At 35.9% G+C, this 22,560-nt stretch overlaps 1 protein-coding gene across 2 annotated transcripts in view; it reads left to right on the top strand.

Annotated features, from left to right (window-relative positions):
* Positions 1-22,560, top strand: part of DNAJB4 (DnaJ heat shock protein family (Hsp40) member B4) — a 46,945-nt gene that overhangs the window by 17,236 nt on the left and 7,149 nt on the right. For both annotated transcript variants that reach the window (XM_058303329.2, XM_058303330.2), the window contains one exon: positions 19,032-19,312. In XM_058303329.2, the coding sequence (XP_058159312.1) occupies positions 19,102-19,312 (211 nt within the window). In that variant the 5' untranslated portion in view covers positions 19,032-19,101. The remainder of the gene's footprint in view (positions 1-19,031; positions 19,313-22,560) is intronic.

The raw sequence follows: 22,560 nt of genomic DNA, 5'->3' as shown, positions 1-22,560 counted from the left end.
AATCTATAAATCAATTTGGGTAGAACTGACGTATGTTTCATCTGATCCATGAACATGGAATGTCCTTCCATTGTTTAGGTCTTCTTTGATTTCTGTTAGCAGTGTTGTTTTGTTTTGTTTTTCTTCCCTTCCCCCTCCCCTGCCCTGCTGGTTTTGCTGTCTGTGTCCATTCGCTGCACGATCCTCTGTATCTGTTTCTCTTTTGTCTTCTCGTCTTTCTCCTCTAGGGTTTCCCAGGATTCGATCCTGGGGACCTCTGATGTGGAAAGAGGTTCCCTTCAATTGCGCCACCTCAGTTCCTGGTCTCTGCTGCGCTTCACCTTGACTCTCCACTTCATCTCTCTTTTTGTTGCATCATCATCTTGCTGCATGACTCACTTGAGTGGGCACTTGGCTCACTGCGCGGGCACTCGGCTCACCGTGCATGCACTCGGCTCACCACACGGGCACTGGCTCACCACACAGGCACACTCACTCTTCTTTTTCGCCAGGAGGCCCCAGGGATCAAACCTGGGTCCTCCCATATGGCAGGCGGAGGCCTTATCACTTGAGCCACATCTGCTCCCTGTGTTAGCAGTGCTTTGTAGTTTTCTAGATACAGAGCCTTTACAATTCCTGGTTAAATTAATTTCTAGATATTTGAGTCTTTTTGTTTAAATGGAAATTTTTTCTTGATTTCCTCCTCAGCTTACTCATTAGTGTATAGAAATATTACTGATTTGCCTGTTGATCTTGTATCCTGCACTCTTTTGAATTCATTTATTAGCTCTAATGGCTGTGTTGTAATATATCAGAATTTTCTAAATAATGTCATCTGCAAATAATGTTACTTCTCTTCCAATCTGGAAGACTTGTATTTCTTTTCCTTGCCTAATTGTTCTAGCTGGACAATGTCGAATAACAGTGGTCACTGTGGCATCTTTGTATTCTTCCTAGTCTTAGAAAGAAAGTTTTCAACCTTTCCCCCTTAAGTTTGATGTTTGCTGTGGGATTTTCATATATGCCCTTTATTATGTTGAGGAACTTTCCTTCTATACCTATCTTTTGAAGTGTTTTACCAAGAAATGGTGCTGGATTTTGTCAAAAGTTCTTTTTGCACAAGTCAAGATGATCAAGTGTTTTTTTCTCTTCAATTTGTTAATATGGTGTATTATGTTAATTTTCTTATGTTGAACCACCCTTGCATACCAGGAATAAACCCACTTGATCATGGTGTATAATTCATTTAATATGCTATTGGATTTGATTTCCAAGTATTTTGTTGAGAAATTTGGCATCTATGTTCACTAGAAAGATTGATCTGTAATTTCCTTTGGTTGTAGTATCTTTGTCTGGCTTTGGTATTAGGGTGATGTTGGCTTCATAAACTGTGTTGGATAATTTTCCCTCCTTTTCAGTTTTCTTGGAAGACTTTAAACAAGATTGGTGTTCTTCTTGAAATATTTAGAATTCACCTGTTTCACCAACTTTTCTTTGTTGGAAGATTTTTTAATTTAAGATTTATTTATTTATCCCTCCCTTCCCGCCCCTGTTGTGTTTTTTTTGTGTCTGTTCTCTGCTTTCTGTGTCCATTCTCTGTGTGCTCTCTGTGTCTGCTTGTCTTATCTTCTCTTTAGGAGGCACCAGGAACCAGTTATGAGACTGTCGATGTGGAAGAGAGGCATTCAATCACTTGAGCCACCTCAACTCCCTGGTTTGCTGCATCTCCCATTGTCCCTCCTATGTTTCCTCTGTTGTGTCATCTTGTTGCACCAGCTCTCCACGGGCCAGGTTGCCACATGGGCCAGCTTGCTTTCACCAAGAGGCCCCAGGAATTAAACCTGGAACCTCCCATATGGTAGATGGGAACCCAATCGCTTGAACCACATCCACTTCCCTGGAAGAGCTTTGATAACTGATTCAATCTTATGATTAGTTTGTTCAGTTCCTGTATTTCTTGTAGAGTAAATGTAGATTGCTTGTGCATTTCTAGAAATTTGCCCATTTCATCTATGCTGTCTAATTTGTTGGCATACAGTTTCTCATAATATCCTCATAATCCTTTTTATTTCTGTGACATGTCATAATGTCCCCCCTTTCATTCCTAATTTTATTTTATTTGCATCTTCTTTTTTTGTTAGTCTTTCTAAGGGTTTGTTGATTTTATTGATCTTCTCAAAAAAACCAGTGTGACAGTTTGAGACTATTTTGAATTCCAGAAAGAGAGATGATGTTTGTAAACTGGTCCGTTCTTCTGGGTGTGATACCCATTGATTGTATTAAATTCAAACATTTTCTATTTAGTAGAGTAAATCAATATTAGGGCTTTGATTCGATCATGCCAGTAGGGTGTGGCTTGGGGTCGAGCTCCTGCCCTTTTGGTCAGCTAACAGAAACAGATACTCAAGAAGACAAACAGAAGAGATACAGAGAGAAGAGAACTTGGTTATTTCAGTCCTGCCATGTGACAGAAATGAGAAGGCTCAAACAACTAAAACCCCAGGAAGTGAAATGAACTCCATACCAGCCTATAGCTGAGATTGGAAGAAGCTGGCTCCATGGAGCCTTAAGAGGAAAATGAAGAAGAGACCAGGCAGAGGTCACCTGCCATCTTATTTCAACAAATGGCAACAGAATTTGGTGAGGAAGTAACTGAGTTGGACTCTCTAGGGCCTTCTAACTGTGAGCTTCTACCCCAAAATAAACACCCTTTATAAAAGCCAAGGAAGCAGACGTGGCTCTAGAGATTGAGCTCCCTCCTACCACATGGGAGGTCCCAGGTTTGGTTCCCAATGCCTCCTAAAGAAGATGAGTAAGAGAGCTGACATGACAGGCTGGCATGGCAAGCTGATGCAACAAGATGACGCAAGAGACATGAAGGAAAACATAATGAGACACAAAAAAACAAATCAGGGAGTGGAAGTGGCTCAAGTGATTAGACACCTCCCTCCCATATGGGAGGTCCCCCTTTGGTTCCTGATGCCTCCTAAAAAGACTAGCACACAACAAACACAGCAAATGCAAACAATGAGGAGGGTGGGAAGAAATAAATTTTTTTAAAAAGTTTTTTTTTTTTGAGGTACCAGCACCAGGTATTGAACTCAGGACCTTGTATGTGGGAAGTTAGCACTCAACCACTGAACCACATCGGCTCCCCTGAGTTGATTTCTTTGTTTTGCTTGTTGTTTTGACCCTGTTTCTATGAGGCACTGGGAACCAAACCTGAGACCTCCCATGTGAGAAGCTGGCTGGCTCTCAGTTGTTTTGAGCCACAACTGCTCCCCAAAAACCATCTTTTAGTTTTGTTCATTTTCCCTATTTTTTTCCCTCAATTTCTTTTATTTCTGCTCTAATTTTTGTTCTTTCTTTCTTTTTCTTTACTTTGGGATTGACTTGTTCTCTTCCCTAGTTTCTCCAGGTGTTGTTAGGTCTTTGATTTTAGCTCTTCTCTTTTAGTATAGGCACTATATTAAAATATAGGCACTTAGGGCTATAAATTTCCCTGTCAGCACTGCCTTCACTGTATCCCTAAGTTTTTTTTTTAAGATTTATTTTTTATTTATTTCCCCCCAACCCCCAGTTGTCTGCTCTGTGTTCATTCTCTTTGTGTTCTTCTATGTCCACTTGCATTCTCGGCGGCACCGGGAATCTGTCTCTTTTTGTCGCGTCATCTTGTATCAGCTCTCCATGTGTGCAACGCCACTCCTGGGTGGGCTGCACTTTTTTCGTGTGGAGGTGACGCTCCTTGCGGGGCACACTTCTTGTACATGGGGCTCCCCAATGGGAGGGGACAGCCCTGTGTGGCACGGCACTCCTTGAGTGCAGCAGCACTGCGTGTGGGCCAGCTCACCACATGGTTTGGGAGGCACTGGGTTCGAACCCTGGACCTCCTATATGGTAGGTGGACACTCTATCAGTTCAGCCATGTCTGCTTCCCTGTATCCCTAAGTTTTGTTGTGTTCTTGTTTTCATCTTGAGATATCTAATTTCTTTTGCAATTTCTTCTTTGAACCACTGATTTTGATAAGCCTAGCAAGTCCACTTTTCTGGGACAGAACAATCTCTTCAACAAATGGTGCTGGGAGAACTGGAAATCTATAACCAAAAGAATGAAAGAGGACCCTTATTTCATTCCCTATACAAGAATCAACTCAAAATCATTCAAAGACCTAAACAAAAGCCAGGGGATAATGTAGGGAAACATCTACAAGACCTTGTAGTATGTGAGGGTCTCTTAAACCTTATACCCAAAGCATGACCAACAAAAGAAAAAACAGGTAAATGGGACCTTCTCCAAATTAATGACTTATGCACCTCAAAGGACTTTGTGAAGAGAGTAAAAAGACAGCCTACTCAATGGGAAAAAATATTTGGAAATCACATATCTGACAAGGAACTAATATTCATAATAAATAAAGAGATCCTGCAACTCAACAACTAAAAGACAGATGACCCAATTTAAAAATGAGCAAAAGGCCTGAATAAACATATCTCTAAAGAAGAAATACAAATGGAAAAAAATACATGAAAAAATGTTCAACATCAATGGCAATTAGGGAAATGCAAATCAAAGCTACAATGAGTTATCTATCATTTCACACCTACTAGAATGGCCAGTATTAAAATTTGGAACACTTAAAAAGGATGTAGAGAGATAGGAATGCTTATTCACTGTTGGTGGTAATGTAGAATGGTACAACCACCATGGAAGTCTGTTTGGTGGTTCCTAAGGCAGTTAGATACAGATCTACCATGTGACCCAACAGTATGACTTCTAGGTATATACTCAGAAGAACCAAGTGTAGTGACATGAGCAGACATCTGCACACTAGTGTTCATAGCTGCATTATTCACAATTGCCAAAATATGGAAACAACCCAGGTGTCCATCAGCTGATGAATGGATAAACTGTGTTATGTATATACAGTGGAATATTATTCAGCTGTAAGAAGAAATGAAGCTATGAAGCATGTAACATTGAGTGAAGCAAAGCAGGCAGAAAAGGGCAAATTTCATATGATTTTGCTACTATGGACCAAATATAACGAGCAAGTTGGGGAGAAGTCCCAGCTGTTTGCTGTGGTGATTGATTACCCCACCCGTTGGCTCTCAGCCAATAATGAGACCTTTTGTTTCGAGGATCCGGGACCAATGGAAAGGCCTGTCTGGGAGTTATCTGGGGCTTCCTTTTGACTCTGGAAAGAGTCCCAAATGAGACCTCTTGGCCAGGGTCTCTGTGAGGTCTTTCTGGCTTTGTTCTTAGCAGCCTTCCCTCGGAGTTTCTGGGTGGGGTCTCAGGGCCATGTTCTCTGCTGGGTCCCAGCCGCCTTCCCGCTTTCTCTGTACTAACCTGCCTCATAATCATTTAGAAATAAACATAGTTGATACATTATATTATTATAATAAATTTTCATCTTTTTCTGATATTTAACCCATCATATTTTAATCTGCTTCCCCTCAAACCATATTTTAAAGTTTCTGAGGGCAGGGATCATTCCTTATACTGTTTTATCCTTTTTTGCACCTAAAGTAGTATAACATATTAAGTTCTTAACTGTGGCCTTGATAATTACTTAGCTTAAATAGATAATCAAAAGGCTATATTTTTTAAATATTAAAAACTCAAGCATTAAGACCCATCTATTTTAAATTAAGTTATTCTAGAGTCCTTTTTTATTTTCAAATTTTTAACCTTTAGGCAATTACAGTAGTTTGTGTTCATTGTATTTGCTATTAGACAGGCAAAGTCTTTTGAATATCTGTTTTATAGGAGTTGATGTACACTATAGAATATCTTGGGAGTGGATATGTAGCTTAGTTGTTGAGTTCCTGCTTCCCATGTATGAGGTCTTGGGCTCAATCCCCGTTGCTGCTTTAAAAAAAAAAAAAAAAGCATATATATATTGGCTTTTTATGCATGTCTTAATACTTGATATTTGGTGGCTGGCAATACAGTCTTTGGGTCACAGTTATATCTCCACAGTAAATACAACATATAAAGATAATTCAGATTTTCTTTGTTTGATTTAAAATAAAATCATTCTAGAATTGTAAATAATTGGAAAGCTAAATAAAATTGCTAGATAATCAGTTTGTTGCAGTCTTGTAACAGTTCAGTGAAACAGCATCCTGTCCTCTTCCTTTCCCTGCCTTCTGCAACTCTTGTGCCTCAAACGTTTTTTCTCTGCCCTACTTTTTCTTATCCTGAAGAGATGTTTTCTCTTCCCCTGTTTCTGGCCTGCCAGTTTAGTTTTCCAAGTAGTCATGATGCCATTTCTGGCTACTTGTGAGAAGAGAAACGCAAGAAAAGAAGAAAGTAAAAACCACATAAACGGCCCTGTGTGTGTAGATTTTATTTATAGCATTGTGAAAATATATGCCACCATGTGATCATATACAAATAGAATCCTTCCCACTACTTTACTCTAAATGTAAAGTATTATTTTTTTAAATCCCACAAATATATTTTTTTAATTTGTAGATGAATATTGGAATATTTTAAAAAGTAAAAAGACCTCTTTAGAGTTCATCTGTAAAAACTTTATTTCCTCTATGTGTGAGAGATATTAAGTTCATGGATTGAAGCTTTACTTTGCTAATTTCAAATTGTATGTGTTATTTTCTGTTTCTGAAAAATTGAATCATAGCACTGGTGATGAGAAGTAATCTCTAGATCTGTGCTGTCCAAGTGGTAGCCACTAGCAACATTTTGTTAAGTGCCTGAAATGTGGCTATGTGAATTGAGATTTTGTGTAAGTATAAATACACATTAGATTTCAAACACTTAGTACAAAAAATTAGAATGTAAAATATCTCATTGGTGACTTTTTATATTGACTAATATATTGTAGTGATAATATCTTGATTTATTGGGTTAAATAAAGTGTACCATTAAAATTAATTTCACATTTCTTTTTACTTTTTAAGTGTGCATTCTAGAAATGTTTCAATCACATATGTGACTTGCATTTGTAGTTTACTTAATATTTCTCTTAAACAGTGTTGCTGTAGCTTATGTGCTCTTTTGACATAGTTAAAATATTCAAATATCAATTTATCAAGACTCGCCTTAAATGATACAGAAATTCTTGTTTCTTTTGGGTATCTGATTAATTATTGGAAAGTAGTGTAGATGATGCCAAATGCTAGGAAAGCTTGAGATTAGCTGACTATACATTCACTAGTCCTCTCATAAGCTTTTCTTGACTTCTTATAAAAGAAGGTAAGAGGGAAGTGACTGTGGCTTAATCAGTTGGGCTCTAGTCTACCATATAGGAGGCCCTGGGTTCGTGTCCTGGGGCCTCCTTGTTGAGGCAGGCTTGCCTGCACACTGCAAAGAGCAACCCAGCCCGCAAGCACCACAGAGAGCCAACTCAGCAAGGTGACCCAACAACAAAAAAAAGACAAGCAAAAAAACACAGAAGAGCATGCAGCGAATGGACACAGAGAGCAGACAGCATGCAAAAAGCCACAAGAGGGGTGAGGGATAAAAAAAATAAGAAAGGTTATTTATTACTAGGCTTTTTTATTAGGATATATTTTAATATCACCATGATTGGATTGAATCAGTTCTAGGCTCCCAAAAAGGGAAATGATTTTTTTAAAAACCATGTAAAACAATATTTCTGATCCTTGGGTATCTCAGATAACAGTTTTTATAAACCTCTTAAAGCAATTTTACTATTTTTATTTCTTTTAAGGAGGTACTGGGGATTGAACCCAGGACCTCATACATGGGAAGAGGCACTCAATAAGTAAGCTACATGGGAAGAGGCACTCAATAAGTAAGCTACATCTGTTCCCCAATGAGAGTTGGGGGTTTTTTGGCTTTTTTTTTGAGAGTTGGGTTTGTTTGTTTATTTGTTTTGTTTTTAGGAGGTACCCAGGATCGAAACTGGGACCTCATACATGGGAAGCAGATGCTCAACTACTTAAGCTACATCCACTCCCTACCTTGTTTTTAAAGACATGTACTTTTTAATTTTTTGAGTTTCATTTTAAATATTTTTTGTAAAAACCATTAATACAATTAATATTAGATATGTATAACATTAAAATGCTTCATTTGGGAAAGGTATTATAAAATCGAGCAGTAACAGTATCAAAACTTGAAAAGTCTTGGGAATTACTAATTTGATAAAGTACTGGGAAATAAAGATGATGTAGCTACTAGTCCAAGGGTATTATAAGTGGTAAAACTTTTCTTCCTATTAAGCTTTTTAGGTTAGTGTGACATTTTTTATTGTGTTCCTGGAAGCTTACAAGGATCAATGAAACTTTGTTAAGAAACCTTTAACATGCTAACAGGAAAACCAAAAAAAAAGTCATTTCACTAGCTTCCAATTAAATTGTTTAAGGAACTAAGCAAAAGTGTCCATCAACTGGTGAATGGATAAACAAAATTAATGTATATATACACACACACAGTGGAATATTATTCTGCTATAAAAAGAAATGAATTTCTGGTGTGTGCCACGATATGGATGAGCCTTGAAGATATGTTGAATGATATTAGATGTAAAAAGACTTATTGTATGATGTTACTTATATCAAATGACTAGAATATGCACATTTATAGAGACAGGCAATTACAGAGTACCAGGAGTGGGGATGGAGTGGGTAATGGGGAGTTTTACTTAATGGGTGCGGTTTCTGTTTGAGGAGATGGAAAACTTTTGTTAATGGATGGTGGTAATGGTAGCACGATATTGTAAATGTAATTAACATTACTAAATTGTAGACTTGAAAGTGGTTAAATGGGAAATGTTATGGTGTATATATGTTACCATAATATAAATTTTAAAAGAATTTTTAATGAAGCAAGCTTTGTAAATAAAATTTGTTTCAAAGACCAAACATTGAATTAGCACTTTTTGAAGGACATGAAGCTGCAGCCATAAAATAAGAAATGACGTTCAGAGCTTTCTACGATCTGACCATAACCTTTTTCTGTCAGCTTCCCAAGGCTAGAACCTTTCTAAAACCTGTGTTTTAATCTGACCAGTATTTTTTCTGTATCTAATCCACTTTCTGCCCTTTTGTCTCTGGGCTTTGTGTTACTGGTCCAAATCTCAAACCTTCCCCTTTCCTTTCTTTCTGTCAAAATTCTTTCTGAAGATTCTGCTTAAATATTTGTTTCCTGAGGCCTTACCCATTCCCACCATTCCAGTCCAAGATGAGGATAACTAATACTTGTATAATACTTTATTTACTTTTCACATATTTTCCTTTTACATATTTTCTCATTCTTTATGACAATCTAATAAGATAGATGGTCTTATCTGTTTTATAGAGAAGGGAATTGAGACCCAGAAAAATGCATGAATTTTCCAGAATTTGCATGTAGATGCTAAGTAGCAAAGCCAAGTATATTGGAACTAAATACTCCCATTCCAAGTCCAACACTTGTTCGCTATGCCATGATCATTCCTTAATGCCTACAGTAGTTAACACTTATTTTTCTACTAATTGTTCACTGTCTTTTTGGGGGGCCAGGGGAAAAGTACTGGAGATTGAACCTGGAACCTCATATGTGGGAGGCAGGCACTCAACTACTGAGCCATATCAGCTTCCCTGAATTGGTTTGTTCATTTGTTTTGCTTGTTTGTGTTTTTTTCAGGAGGCACTGGGAACCGAACCTGGGCCCTCCCATGTGTGAGGCAGGTGCTCAACTGCTTGAGCCACATCTGCCTCCTTCACTGTCTTTTTTTTTTTTTAATTCCTCATGTCTCTATCTCTCTGTGTTTCCCCCACTTTACATAGCTGCTGTGTCTGGCTTTTTTTTTTTTTTTTAAGATTTATTTATTTTTATTTCTCTCCCCTCCACCCCCAGTTGTCTGTTCTCTGTGTCCATTTGCTGCTCGTTCTTCTTTGTCCGCTTCTGTTGTTGTCAGCGGCTCAGGAATCTGTATTTCTTTTTGTTGCGTCGTCTTGTTGTGTCAGCTCTCTCGTGTGTGCGGTGTCATTCCTGGGCAGGCTGAACTTTCGCTCTGGGCAGCTCTCCTTACAGGGTGCAATCCTTGCGCTTGGGGCTCCCCTCTGCGGGGATACCCCTGTGTGGCAGGGCTCCCCTACGTGGGGACACCCCTGCATGGCAGGGCTCCCCTACGCAGGGACACCCCTGTGTGGCACAGCGCTCCTTGCGCATCAGCGCTGCGCATGGGCCAGCTCCACACGGGTCAAGGCCCGGGGTTTGAACCGCGGACCTCCCATGTGGTAGACAGACGCCCTAACCACTGGGCCAAGTCCGCTTCCCTCCCTCCCTGTCTTTTGTATCAAGCCTTAACCTGATTGTTAACTATAGACTGGAAGAGATATGTTTGTATTTGTACATTGGAAAAGAGAATGAATGGAAAAAAGCTGAATACATCTCTTCTTGATAATAGAATTAATGTCATAAAGAACTCTAAACACTTCTAATCTCAATTGAATTCTCAGCACTAGAATCCTAGTATATTCTATGATCTTACACAGATACAGCAGTTGACACCAGTGTATTCTGTGATCCTCCTATAGGGCTATAAAATAGAGCCTATTTTGGAGATCAAGAAGCAGGCATATAGTTAAATATCTTGTCCAATGTGGTGATTAGAGTTGGGCTTGGCTATAAATTTCAGAAACCTCTAAATAATAATGGCCTAAAGAAATAAGTTTATGAAAAAGAAGCCTAAAGATAGGCAATCCAGGGCTTATAGTGCTGGAGCACCTCCTCGGGATCCACGCTCTTCTCCTTTTCCCCTATCCTTAGCACATGTCCTCCCCTTTATGATCCATGTTGCCTGAATTCCAGACATCACATGAGTTCTAGTCAGGAGGAAGGAGAAAAGAATGAAGAAGGAAGCCCCCTTTTAAAGAATTTCCTGGAAGTCATACTTGATCCTTCACTTTATAAATCATTAGTCAGGACTTAGATATAAGGCCTATCTGGCTGTAAGGGAGGTTGGGAAATGTCCTTTTTCTAGTAGCCATGGGCCTGGCTAAAAACTGGCTTTCTATTACTAAGGAAGAAGTGGAAAACAAAGTGAAGTACAGGCAGCAGTCCACACCCATCACACCATTTTTTCAGCTATGTTAAGCTATATTCCCCATCTAGAGTTTTTCTCCCCTTCTCAGGAATCTACTTCATTCAGAGGCCTGAGTGATGCTTGTGCTAGTTACCTATCACTAATGAAACCTTCCTGCTTGTGTCTCTCCGGCATTGTAGAGGGTAATGCTTCATTTTAGAGGGTAATGCTTCAAACCCTATTAACATCTGAAGAGTTTGATTTATTTACCATTGCTTCCTTATCTTGAAAGTGAAATAGGCATATAAAATTGTTCTTTCCTCTTTAAGTAGTGCTAATTGTTATCCTTCTTTAGAGTTCTCACATTGCTTAGTGTGTATTAGAATCACTGGGGAGAAGGATCAGAGAATTTGTTTAAAATGCAGATGGTGCTCCTTAGAACATACTCTTAGCATTTTTGTAAGTATTATTTGTTAGAGGTTTTTTGGATATACTTTTAATCATATAAATCTCAGGTAGAGAAAAACGTAATGTTAGATTTTTAAACTGATTTTTTAGTTAAATGTATTAAAATCTGAATAATTACAACTTGGAAGTTGAATCCTCTTACAAAAGTACATTCTTAGGCTGTTGATAATATATTCAATTTTCAGTTGTTCTTTTTTTATTTCTCACCCCTTCCCCCTTCCCACCCCCCACACCGTTGTCTGCTCTCCGTGTCCATTTGCTATGTGGTCTTCTGTGTCTGCTTGCATTCTTGTCAGTGGCACCAGGAATCTGTGTCTCTTTTTGTTGTGTCATCTTACTGTGTCAGCTCTCCGTGTGTGCAGCGCCATTCCTGAGCAGGCTGCACTTCTTTTGCATAGGGCAGCTCTCCTTGTGGGGCGCACTCCTTGCTTGTGGGGCTCCCCTACTCGGGACACCCCTGCGTGGCATGGCACTCCTTGTGCACCTCAGCGCTGTGTGTGGGCCACCTCACCACACGGATCAGGAGGCCCTGTGTTTGAAATCTGGACCTCCTATATGGTAAGTGGATGCTCCATCAGTTGAACCAAATCCGCTTCCCTATTTTTTTTTCAATATTTCTTAACCTCAGCAGCTACACTGAATTTAAGAATGAGCATAAAATTTTAATAGAAATGTAAGATAAGTACATACTTCAGAAGCTTGTAGAAAATTAATGGGGCTTGAACTTCACTCATTCCTTTCACTAATTCATTCAAATCATATTTACTGTGCACTTACTGTGTGCCTGACTTTTGCCCTAGGTACTCAATAAATCAGTGAAAACAGATCTCTGCCTCAATGGAACTTATTTTTTGGTGGAGGAGAAAGACAATAAAAAATGCATAAATAAATTATGTGATAGAAGATGATAAATGCTGTTGAAGAAAAAGTATTGAGCAGGGCAAGAGGATAGTTGAGTAGACCTCACTGAGAAGATATTTGGGCAAAGATTCAGGAACAAAGGGAAAGCATATTCTAGGAGAAGGAACAGTTAAACTAAAGGATCTGAAGCAGGAACATCCTTGACGAGTGCTAGGAATAGGAAGGAGACCAGTGTGGCAAGAGCATTGTGTTCATGGTGACAAGTAGGAGGTGACATCCCAGAAAGAACAGAGTCAGAGCGTGTAGGACCTTGTCAGCCAAGGACATTGGTTTTTATAAGAGTGGGCAATATATGTACTTCTGGCTTCAAAACTCAAACTGGTGACTGTGCAATGATCTCTTGGTTGCTGCTGTCTTCAGATAAGTATGAAAAGACCCTTTTGCCTTAGAAATTTAAGTACATTAAAACTGTTAATAAACTTTACCATTCAGAGGTGACTGTTTTTGTGTTTTAGGGGATGAGTTTTGGGAAGGGGTTAGGAGATGTTAAGAAAGCCAGAGTAGAAGCCTGTTTTCCCGTCTACTACTCCTGTGCTCCTGTGCAGAATACCTGCATAGTAGCTGACTAATAGATGTGTTTGAATACGTCTTGTGGTAGCAAACTCACCACTCCACATTTTTTCATAGCTCTAACTTGAAAGTGATGCCTTAAAAGGAACCAAATTTTATCTCCCTGTGTTTTTCTACCCATTAGTCCTAGTTTAATCCCTGGGGCCATATAAAACAAGACTAGTTTGTTCATATATGATATTCTTTAAAATATTTTAAAACTGACTTGTTCATGCACACTAAGTCTCTAGGTTAAATATCTGTAGTTTCTTCATCTATCCCTTCACATCAAAGTTCCCCAAACTCAGATATTAGACATAGCTTAAAAGCTCTGGCAGTTTGATATTATTGATGAAGTCCAAAAAAAATACTGGATTATGTTTATAAACTGATCTTTTCCTCTGGGCATATTTGATTAGATTGGATTCTAGGTTTGCTTGATTAATTATGTAAACCTCTTGTGCCAGTGGGGCGTTGAGTTCCCAACCCTTGGTGGGTGGGGCTCACAGATAAAAGGCTTGACGAAGGGCAGAGTTAAGGGTTTTTGATGTTGGAGTCTGATACTGAAGCCTTAAGCAGCAGTCCCAGGAAGTAAACTCACAGAGCAAACAGAAGCAAGACTCTGGAAGAGAGGAATCCCGGAAGTCTGAACCTTTGCAGACATCAGCAGCCATCTTGCTTTGACTTTGGTGAGGGAAGTAACTTATGCTTTATGGCCTGGTATCTGTAAGTTCCTACCCCAAATAAATACCCTTTATAAAAGCCAACCAATTTCTGATATTTTGCATCAGCACCCCTTGACTAATTAATACAAGTTCCTTACAGCCCATTGACTTTTCCTGAAATCATTATCATCAGCCTATATCTTATAAGTATAGTACCCAGACTTGTTCCTTGTCTTTTAGCCAAAATAATTATCCACCTCAGGGCCAAATTCCTGGTTTAATTTTTGAAGAACTAAATGGAGAGACCTTCCCTGACCAACCTGCCTAAAGTAGCCTTTCTCTATCTTAATAACACTATTGCATTTTCTTTAATAAACTTAAAACTATTTTCTAATTTGAAATTTTTATTCTTTGTCTTTATTTTTTTAATATTACATTCAAAAAATATGAGGTTCCCATATACTCCCCACCCCCCTAAAACTATTTAAAGTTATATCATGTCTGTTTTAACTTGCTTATTGTTTGTCTTCCCCATTGGAATATGAGTTGAATGAGGGCAAGGATGTTGTCTAGTTTTTAACACCCGAACCTGAAACTGTGCAACACCTAATAGTCACTCAATAAATATTCACTGAATGATTGAGATAACTTTATTCATGGGGAATAAATATGATAACCATATTTTTAAATGAGACTGAAAGTAGTTTGAGTAGCAACACTAGCCAAAGGGATTTCTGTAGTACCTAGCAACTACTAAAATATGGGCGCTCAAATGCAATTGATGCCTAATTCCAAACACAAAATTGGCTTTTAACTTATATGGGATAAGTAGTGAGTCTCCTCCAAACTTCTGTAGTTTTTTTTTCCCTAAAGATAAACTTGCATTTTTAACAATGGCAGAATTCTTAGGTATTATAACTATTATGCTTGAAGTCTAAAGTCTTTCTACTAGAATAAGAATTTAGACTTATACCAGATAATTTGCTATATGGTGCTTCTTGTGAGTGAAGGTGTTTTTGAAAAGTGCAACATGTAGAAAATAAAGATATCATTAGATGCCAATAGTTTGATTATATGTAATTATTTAGCTATTATCTAAAAAGCAGGCCAAATATTAGAACATGCACAGCCTTGGATTCATTAATTTTATGTTAACATTGGAAAAATGTTTAAGTATTGTTAATATTGTAGCTCATTAGACTGCTAGTTATAGAAAAGCTCTTAGAAATATCACTAATTTGATTGTCAAATGTTTGTGCACATATATAGATTACATGTGAGAAAGCATATGGAAGTGTTTTATAAACTGAAAGTACAATGTTATTATTCGGGGGAAGACATAGAGCAGTTGTTTTTTTTTAACACTATCTGAGAAGAGACAAATTCAGAGATAAATGCCTGAAAAGGAGAATACCTGAGTCTTTTGGCTTGAATCTGCCAGTTACTTTAATGTTTTATGCTAAGTAAAACTTCTGAGTAAAGGGAGTCAATATACCTCCAAACTGTATTAATAATAAAATAGTTTGTATAAGTTAAAAGAATGAATATAATATATATGTCATTGCATAAATTTTAGAGCTTTCATGTGTATTATCTGAATCTTACAATAACATTTGGGAATTAGGAATTCTGAGAAATTAAATGATTTACCTAAATTACCTATAAAGTGGCAGAGCCTAGATGGAAACCAAATATTCAAAATCTTTTTAGTAACTTTAATAAACATATTTTAGATTTCTGATGGGGTTGAAAAAATTAAAATAATGTCTTTAAATGCATGGTAACTTATCTTCAGGTCTAGATAGCCTGCCTATACCAGAATGAAAACCTGAACTTATAGATTTCTAAGGAAAAAAGTGTATAAATGAATTACTGACCTGAGCTAATTCTTTTTTTTAAACTTTCTCCCTCACACACATGCCTATAACATCAAATAGAGACTTTTGTGGTTTCTTTTTTTAATAAAATTTTATTGAAGTATATCGTTTATATGTGAACATACATAAAAAATAAGTATATAGTAAAATTTGTGAATTTACAAAACAAACATTCATATCATCATATAAGGCTCCCATCTCCCCACCACCACCTTGCATTGTTGTGGAACATTTGTTACAAACTATGAAAGAGCATTGTGAAACTATTTATACTTAGTATTATATATTTGTTATCGTTCAGGAGAAAATGTTCTCATATTTGGATGATGGACTGTGATTTACAGGACAAATAATGTGATTTCTAAACAATGTTTCAGGTAGATTATTGCTGTATTTTTTTTTTTAGCTTTAAAAATACATGTAATAAATGAGGTTTGCTCATAGCTCTTCTGTGCTCCCTTTCCCTAAAGGCTGCCAATACTGTTCCCTTTAAATACTCTAATTTTTTTCATGATAGTTATTTTAGAAGGCTGAAAAATTTTCTTTCCCTCCACCCAAAAAATCCCCATATTCATGTCATATACAGATTTTTGGATGACCAAATTCTAATATAAAGTGATTATGTAATGGTTTTTAATTCCTAAGTAGTAGAGGAGATGGCTCAGTCTGAAAAAGTGTGTATGAGTAAAATGTCTTTAAAGTACTATGTAGTTTTAGTATACTTATCATAGTTGAAGTTGACCCTATTGCTTTTAGTTACAATGAGTATATTTATATATGTATATAATAATTTTTTTCTTTGAATTGTTTTCTAAGGACAAGTTTTAAAATGTCTTTATAGGTCTTTAAACTTTTTTTAAAAAAATTTTTTGTGCTTTTTAAATTTTTTCTTTTAAACATTATTTTTAATTGCTTTTAATACCTATTGCCAAAGATTTGAAAGAATTACAGAGCTTCAAAAGCTATATGTGAGCAAGTATCTGCTTGTTTTACCACACCCTAGCCAGATTGTTTTATTATTTAATAGTCTTTGATTTTTTAATCAAAACTATATGTGCTAAAAAAAGAATAATGAAAGTGAAAAATCCAAAGAAAAAGGAAAATTTTAAAAACAAAAATAATTAAGTTTGTTTCCTTATTAACTTGAAATGGTCATGTTGAGATGATTTCTCACTTTTCAGCTTTACCACTTTGATTCATTTTTTCTTTGTGACATTTGAAGAAATACAAAAGCACCTTATCACCTTTCTCTGTCTGGAGCGCCAGATTTCTTTGCATTGGTTAATATATAAAGCATTTCTTGTGAAAGTCCTAGTCTTTGAAATCTGTACCTTATCGTTTTTATTTGTGTGGTTTCTAAGAAAACATTTTAAATATGTCAAGTCCTGATAATATTTCTAGCTCACTGCAAATTATTAAATCAGGAAACATTTTTTTCCCTCCCAGCATTACCCACCAGAACAATTTGAGTTATTTCTTATATAGTATAATGTCAGTGTTACTTTGGTAATGAACATTTAAAGGAGATTTCTCTTGGAAATTAATTATAGAACAGGTGAGTTTATTATACTTTTACTCTATTTTAGATGTTGATTCTTGCACAGAACTCCAACATGGTAATTTATTTTTTGAAAGTAGGAGTCTTAATGTGACTTTGGATCTTAGTATTTTCCCCTAATTTTTTTTTATTTGTAAGTTTATCTTTTGACATTGAGTATTCCTGCATGGTACTAAAATGTTTGCTGAATAACTGACAAACCTCTGTACACTATAAAGTAGGTTAGATAGATGTTACAAATTTTTAATATCGGAATTTTTAAAATAAAGAGTTTTAAGAAATAAGAAATCACAGATGTCAAAATTCACAAGGACAGACATTTGGAAAGATTTGCTTAATCATTAATGTATAGCTGCTTGGCATAGAGAGTATTTTACCATATCTTTAAAGGTTAACTTGTTTTTTTAAAGAGGTACTTGGGGATTGAACCCCAGACCTCATACAAAGGGAACGAACTCAACCACTGAGCTACAACCACTTCCTAAAGATTAACTCTTGATTATCACCTTTACATTATATTCTAAACATACATGTACATTTACTTTTCTTCTCATAATATTTTTTTCAATTTACAGACTCTTAAGGTATTTAATTATAGAATGCTATGTGCATTTCTTTGGAATTTTCTTATTAACCCAAACTTTCCAATATTACATTAGAAATGGGAATATTTTTTAAAAGGCAAGAAACCATATCAGAAGATAAAATGAGTTATACACTGATAATATTTCTTATAAAAAAAATTTAGAAAGTGGAGCTAAAGGGTATATAAATACCATGATCTAAACTTTGACAACAACAACAACAACAACAACAAAACACAAAACTTTGGCAAATAACCATAAATATTTGTGGAAAAAAGACTAGAAGGAAACACTAATATTCAGCAGGCATTACCTAAGATTGTATAATAGGAAGATTTTTTATTTTATTGCTTTCTGTGTTTTCCTTCTATAATAAGTATATTATGCTTATAATTAGGTAAAAAGCATATTTAAAAGAAAAAAAATGTTTCTCATATTTCCCCTTAAATAGAATATCCAGATTTTAAGCTGATCCAGCTAAGTCTTAAAAGGAGTAATAGTAACCTGTTTGTAAACTGAGATGTTCCTTCCAGCTTTCCTGTAGCACAAAATTCTTTAAACAAGGATCCTAGAAGTGAGGGATCTCATTTTTCTTAGTTGAGGTCTCACCTGTTTCAGTTGAAGTGACAATTCAGATATTAAGCTTTTACAAATAAAGCTTGGCTTACTAGAACTAGTAAGTCTTGTACTCTACACAAAAAAAAACAAAACAAACCACAACTGTATCATTAGGCAGAATCAAAGTTAAATACTTGTTTTAAAATATTGTTCTTTAATTTTATAATATGCAGCCTTTTTACAATGTGAAATTGGTATATTGACTTCCTGGCATTTCCTATTTAGAAGACCCCAGGAGTTTTGAAAATGATACAGATTATTTAAAAATTGTAATGTTTCAATATTTATTTTATAATTGAACACTTGAAATTAAAATACCTGAAAATAAGTTCAGTACTTTTTTTTTATACCTTTGTTTTAACATTAGATGCTTAATGGGTATATTTATTTTTGTTGCTTTTTCAATTAGAATGGAGTAAATAAATATGTGATTATGACATTCTTTGCTGAAATGTTAGTTTCTTAATCCACTTGGCCTCTTTAAAAGGAAATGAAAATGGTTGAGCCAGAAGGAAAATAAATAGTTAATTGTGGAGGAGGAGAAAACATAGCTCAGTACTTTGACTAGAGGCAGCTGGGGAAGTGACGTCCTGTAGCATTTGCTGTTCTAGAAAGTACAGAGACACGTAGTGAAAATGGGAAGATCTAAAAGGAGGCTATCTCCTGTGTAGTGTATATTTATCCGTAAGTGAGCTGTTGGGGAAGGAATTAAATACAGAAACGCTGTCTGCTTGCTGCCGTATGACAGCTAGCTGAATTGCTGATTTGCTTTAACTTTTAAAATACCCAGCTTGGTTTATTTTTCTTAGAATCATTGTACTGCTAAGACTGGGGACGCTGTTTTCTTGGGAAATCTAAGTTCATTTCAAGGCATTCGAAATGGGGAAAGACTATTATTGCATTTTGGGAATTGAAAAAGGAGCTTCAGATGAAGATATTAAAAAGGCTTACCGAAAACAAGCCCTCAAATTTCATCCGGACAAGAACAAATCCCCTCAGGCAGAGGAAAAATTTAAAGAGGTCGCAGAAGCTTATGAAGTATTGAGTGATCCTAAAAAGAGAGAAATATATGATCAGTTTGGGGAGGAAGGTAAGTATTCTGTATATATCTTTCTCTCTGTCTCTCCGTCTTTTTTTTCCTTCCTTTCTCAGCCTTACTATCATTATTTTAGATTCTTGGATGTATCAAACATAGAAAGACAAATAATGGATAAAAACAAGATTTCATTCTAGAACATATGAATGAGTATTACATAGTATGAATGATATGTACTTGTTTGTCCTTTTTTTTGGATTTCAGCTTTTTTTATTATACATATTCTGCTAAATTTATGATGTTAATGTGTATTTTTAAGACCTTAAATTCCCATACCCATTAATGAATATGTCAAAAGTCTTATGCAACCTGTTTTGTTTTCTAATGAATTTTCTTACAGAATCGATAAAGAGCCTTCAATCATTTAAAATCTTAAGATTGGCAGATTAGACTCTGGGTAGTTTATATTTTATCCACCAAAAAAAACAAAAAAGTTTTTTGCCTGCCTTATAGCAAAGCTAGTTCAGACTGAGCAAGACATTCGTCTCTCTTAGAAGCAGAAGGCACAGGCATTTAGTCTCTAGTTGTTTTTGGCATTCTGCCTGGAGAGGAAAGAATTTTCCTGATGTCATAAAATACCAGAACAAGTTTTTAGCTTAATTGTAAACAGTAATTGTGTGCCAAGAAAATGAGATCTCAGAAATACAATTTTTAACCTAAAATGGCCACCTTGTTAGAACACTTTAAAATTTACTTTTAGATAACATAATTTCTTTTGAAATTTCACTATCTAGAAATAGAGGAAAGCATGACAACTTCCCTTTCCTCTCCCTGCCTTACTTTTCTTTCTTTCGTTGTGAGATGGGAAACTAGTGGAACACAGTAAATGGGAATCATTTTCAATTATGTTTTCATCATTTTAGAATTTAAATTGTTCATCATCTCCATATAAATTCAGAAAGCACTTTCTTGTTAATATAGCTGGAATGTAAGACTATTTTAAATTCCTAATTTTAAAAAATTCTTACAAATTTGGGGATTTTCAACTTTTGAAACAGGACTAAGTTATCTTATTATTAGCTTTTCCCCTCAAAGTGTTTTCTTTTAAATTAGTGTAGGCACACAAACTTTTTGTATCACTTTGTTTCCTTTAGGGCATTTAATGTTAAATTTTCGCAATTAGAAATGTATCCTTAAAATAGTTAAGTAATGATGATGCTCATTTGAGTTAAACATTTTTAAAATTTAGACAAGCAGAGTGATTATGTTTAAAGTGTTTTTTTGTTGTAGTAGTTGCTTTTATCTGTAAATTATAAAAAATTAGCCTCATTGAAGTTTAAGCCGCTGGTTTTGATATGATGAGAACTTTCAGTATCAGGTTTTTAAAAAGTAAATATCAAAAAAGGCAAATAATGGGCAAGTCCCTGCCTAAGAATGCCATGATCTTTAAGGCCATGCCACTCAAAATAACCATGATTTGGTTCATCTCGAAATCTGAGCAGGATTCTGAGATACTACCAACAATATACTATTTCCGAAGAAGTTGTTTTGTAATTTTGTAATGAAATCCACAACATATTGTAGCATTATAAATTGCCATGGTAATAGCAGATATCCACTGTTTTGAATCTAAGATATTTGGCCACATGTCATTGGTATCTCAAGTTTGAGTTAGACATAGGTCTAAGCCATAGGATTAGTGATTAGTTAGTTAGTTTGTTTGTTTGTTTGTTTAGGAGGTACCGGGATTGAACCCAGGACCTCTTATATTCAGAAATATTCTTTAGTGATAGGTTTACTTGAAACGATGGTTGAATTAAAGTTATTTGAATTATTTTTAAGATATTATTCTTCCTTCAGAGAAAAGCATTGTATTTATCTGCCCTTTCTTCAGAACATCTCATTCTTTAAAAAAAAGAAAAAAAATTAAGTACATTGTGAAAGTGTGGGAAAACAAATCTTCTCTTTGCCTTTCATTGATCTGTTTGTGCCTCGCAGGCCTAATTCCAGAGTCCTTGCTCTATGGGTTTCCTCACAAGTAACAAAACACTGAATTTTAGGACTGTGGAGTCACTACTTACCAGATAAACTTTCTCTTTGTTTTCAGTTACTATGCTCTATTTCAGTATTAAAACCTGGAACAGTGGGAATAGGAAACAATGAACTGAGAAGAATATGGATTGAATATGTTAAGTTTAGATAGTTAATAACTAAGAGATCCAGCAATCCCATTTATTGACGTTCTGAAAATCTCTAAAACACTGGATTAAAAAGTTGGAGAAAAAATACAGATGTTTCAAACTTACCATATTACTAGCACATATTACCAGCAGTTCCACTCCTAGAAATCTACACAAGAGAAATGAAAACACACCCACATAATATGAATGTTTATAGCAGCATTATTTATAACTGCCCCTAACTTGAAACAATCCAAAGACCCATCAATTTTTGAATGGATAAACAAAATGTGATATATACATATAATGGAATATTATTCAGAAATTTAAAGGACTGATTCTTGATACATACTAAAACATGGATGAACCCCAAAAACTATGCTAAGTGTCTCTTGATGCCATTCCTGGAGTGGCAGCAGCCAAAAGGAAGTTCACTCCCTTTGTGACTTCTGACCAGAGTAAAAACTGTAAAACACAGTTCAGTGCCCCTTCCCATATTCACAGGTAGACTGTCTCCCCCTCTTTCCACGGAGCTAAGACAGAAATACATTGTTCAATCTATACTCATCTGAAAGGATGATGAAGTTCAAGTTGTACAGGGGTACTTCAAAAGTCAGCAAATTGGCAAACTAGCCCAAGTTTACAAGTAGAAATATGTTATCTACGTTGCACTAATGCAGTGGGAGAAGGCTAGTGGTACTATTCCATGCCACTCACTATCCATGTAGCGTTTACCCCAGCAGGGTGGTTATCACGAGGCTAAAACTGAACAAAGATCCTGAAACAAAAAGCCAGATCTTGACAAGTAGGAAAGGAAAAGGGCAAATATAAGGAAACAATTGAGAAGATACAGTAAGAAAATAATCTTCATACAACTTCCATTAAAAACTGCTAAAATGAACAAAAAAACTAAGTGAAAGAAGCTAGATGTAAAACCTAATGTATGATTTTTGAAAACATATGATTTTATTTATATGAAATGTCTTGAAAAGGCAAATTTTTAGAGACAGGAGAAATCAGTGGTTGCTTGGGGCTAGAGGTGGAGTGGAAATTAATTTACAGACAGGTACTAGGGAGCTCTTTCGGGATTGTGGAAATGTTCTGAAGTGATATTGTGATAAT

This window comes from Dasypus novemcinctus, chromosome 9, assembly GCF_030445035.2.
Source record: "Dasypus novemcinctus isolate mDasNov1 chromosome 9, mDasNov1.1.hap2, whole genome shotgun sequence".
NCBI classification, from domain to species: Eukaryota; Metazoa; Chordata; class Mammalia; order Cingulata; family Dasypodidae; genus Dasypus; species Dasypus novemcinctus.
This window is presented reverse-complemented; position numbering and strand designations above follow the sequence as displayed.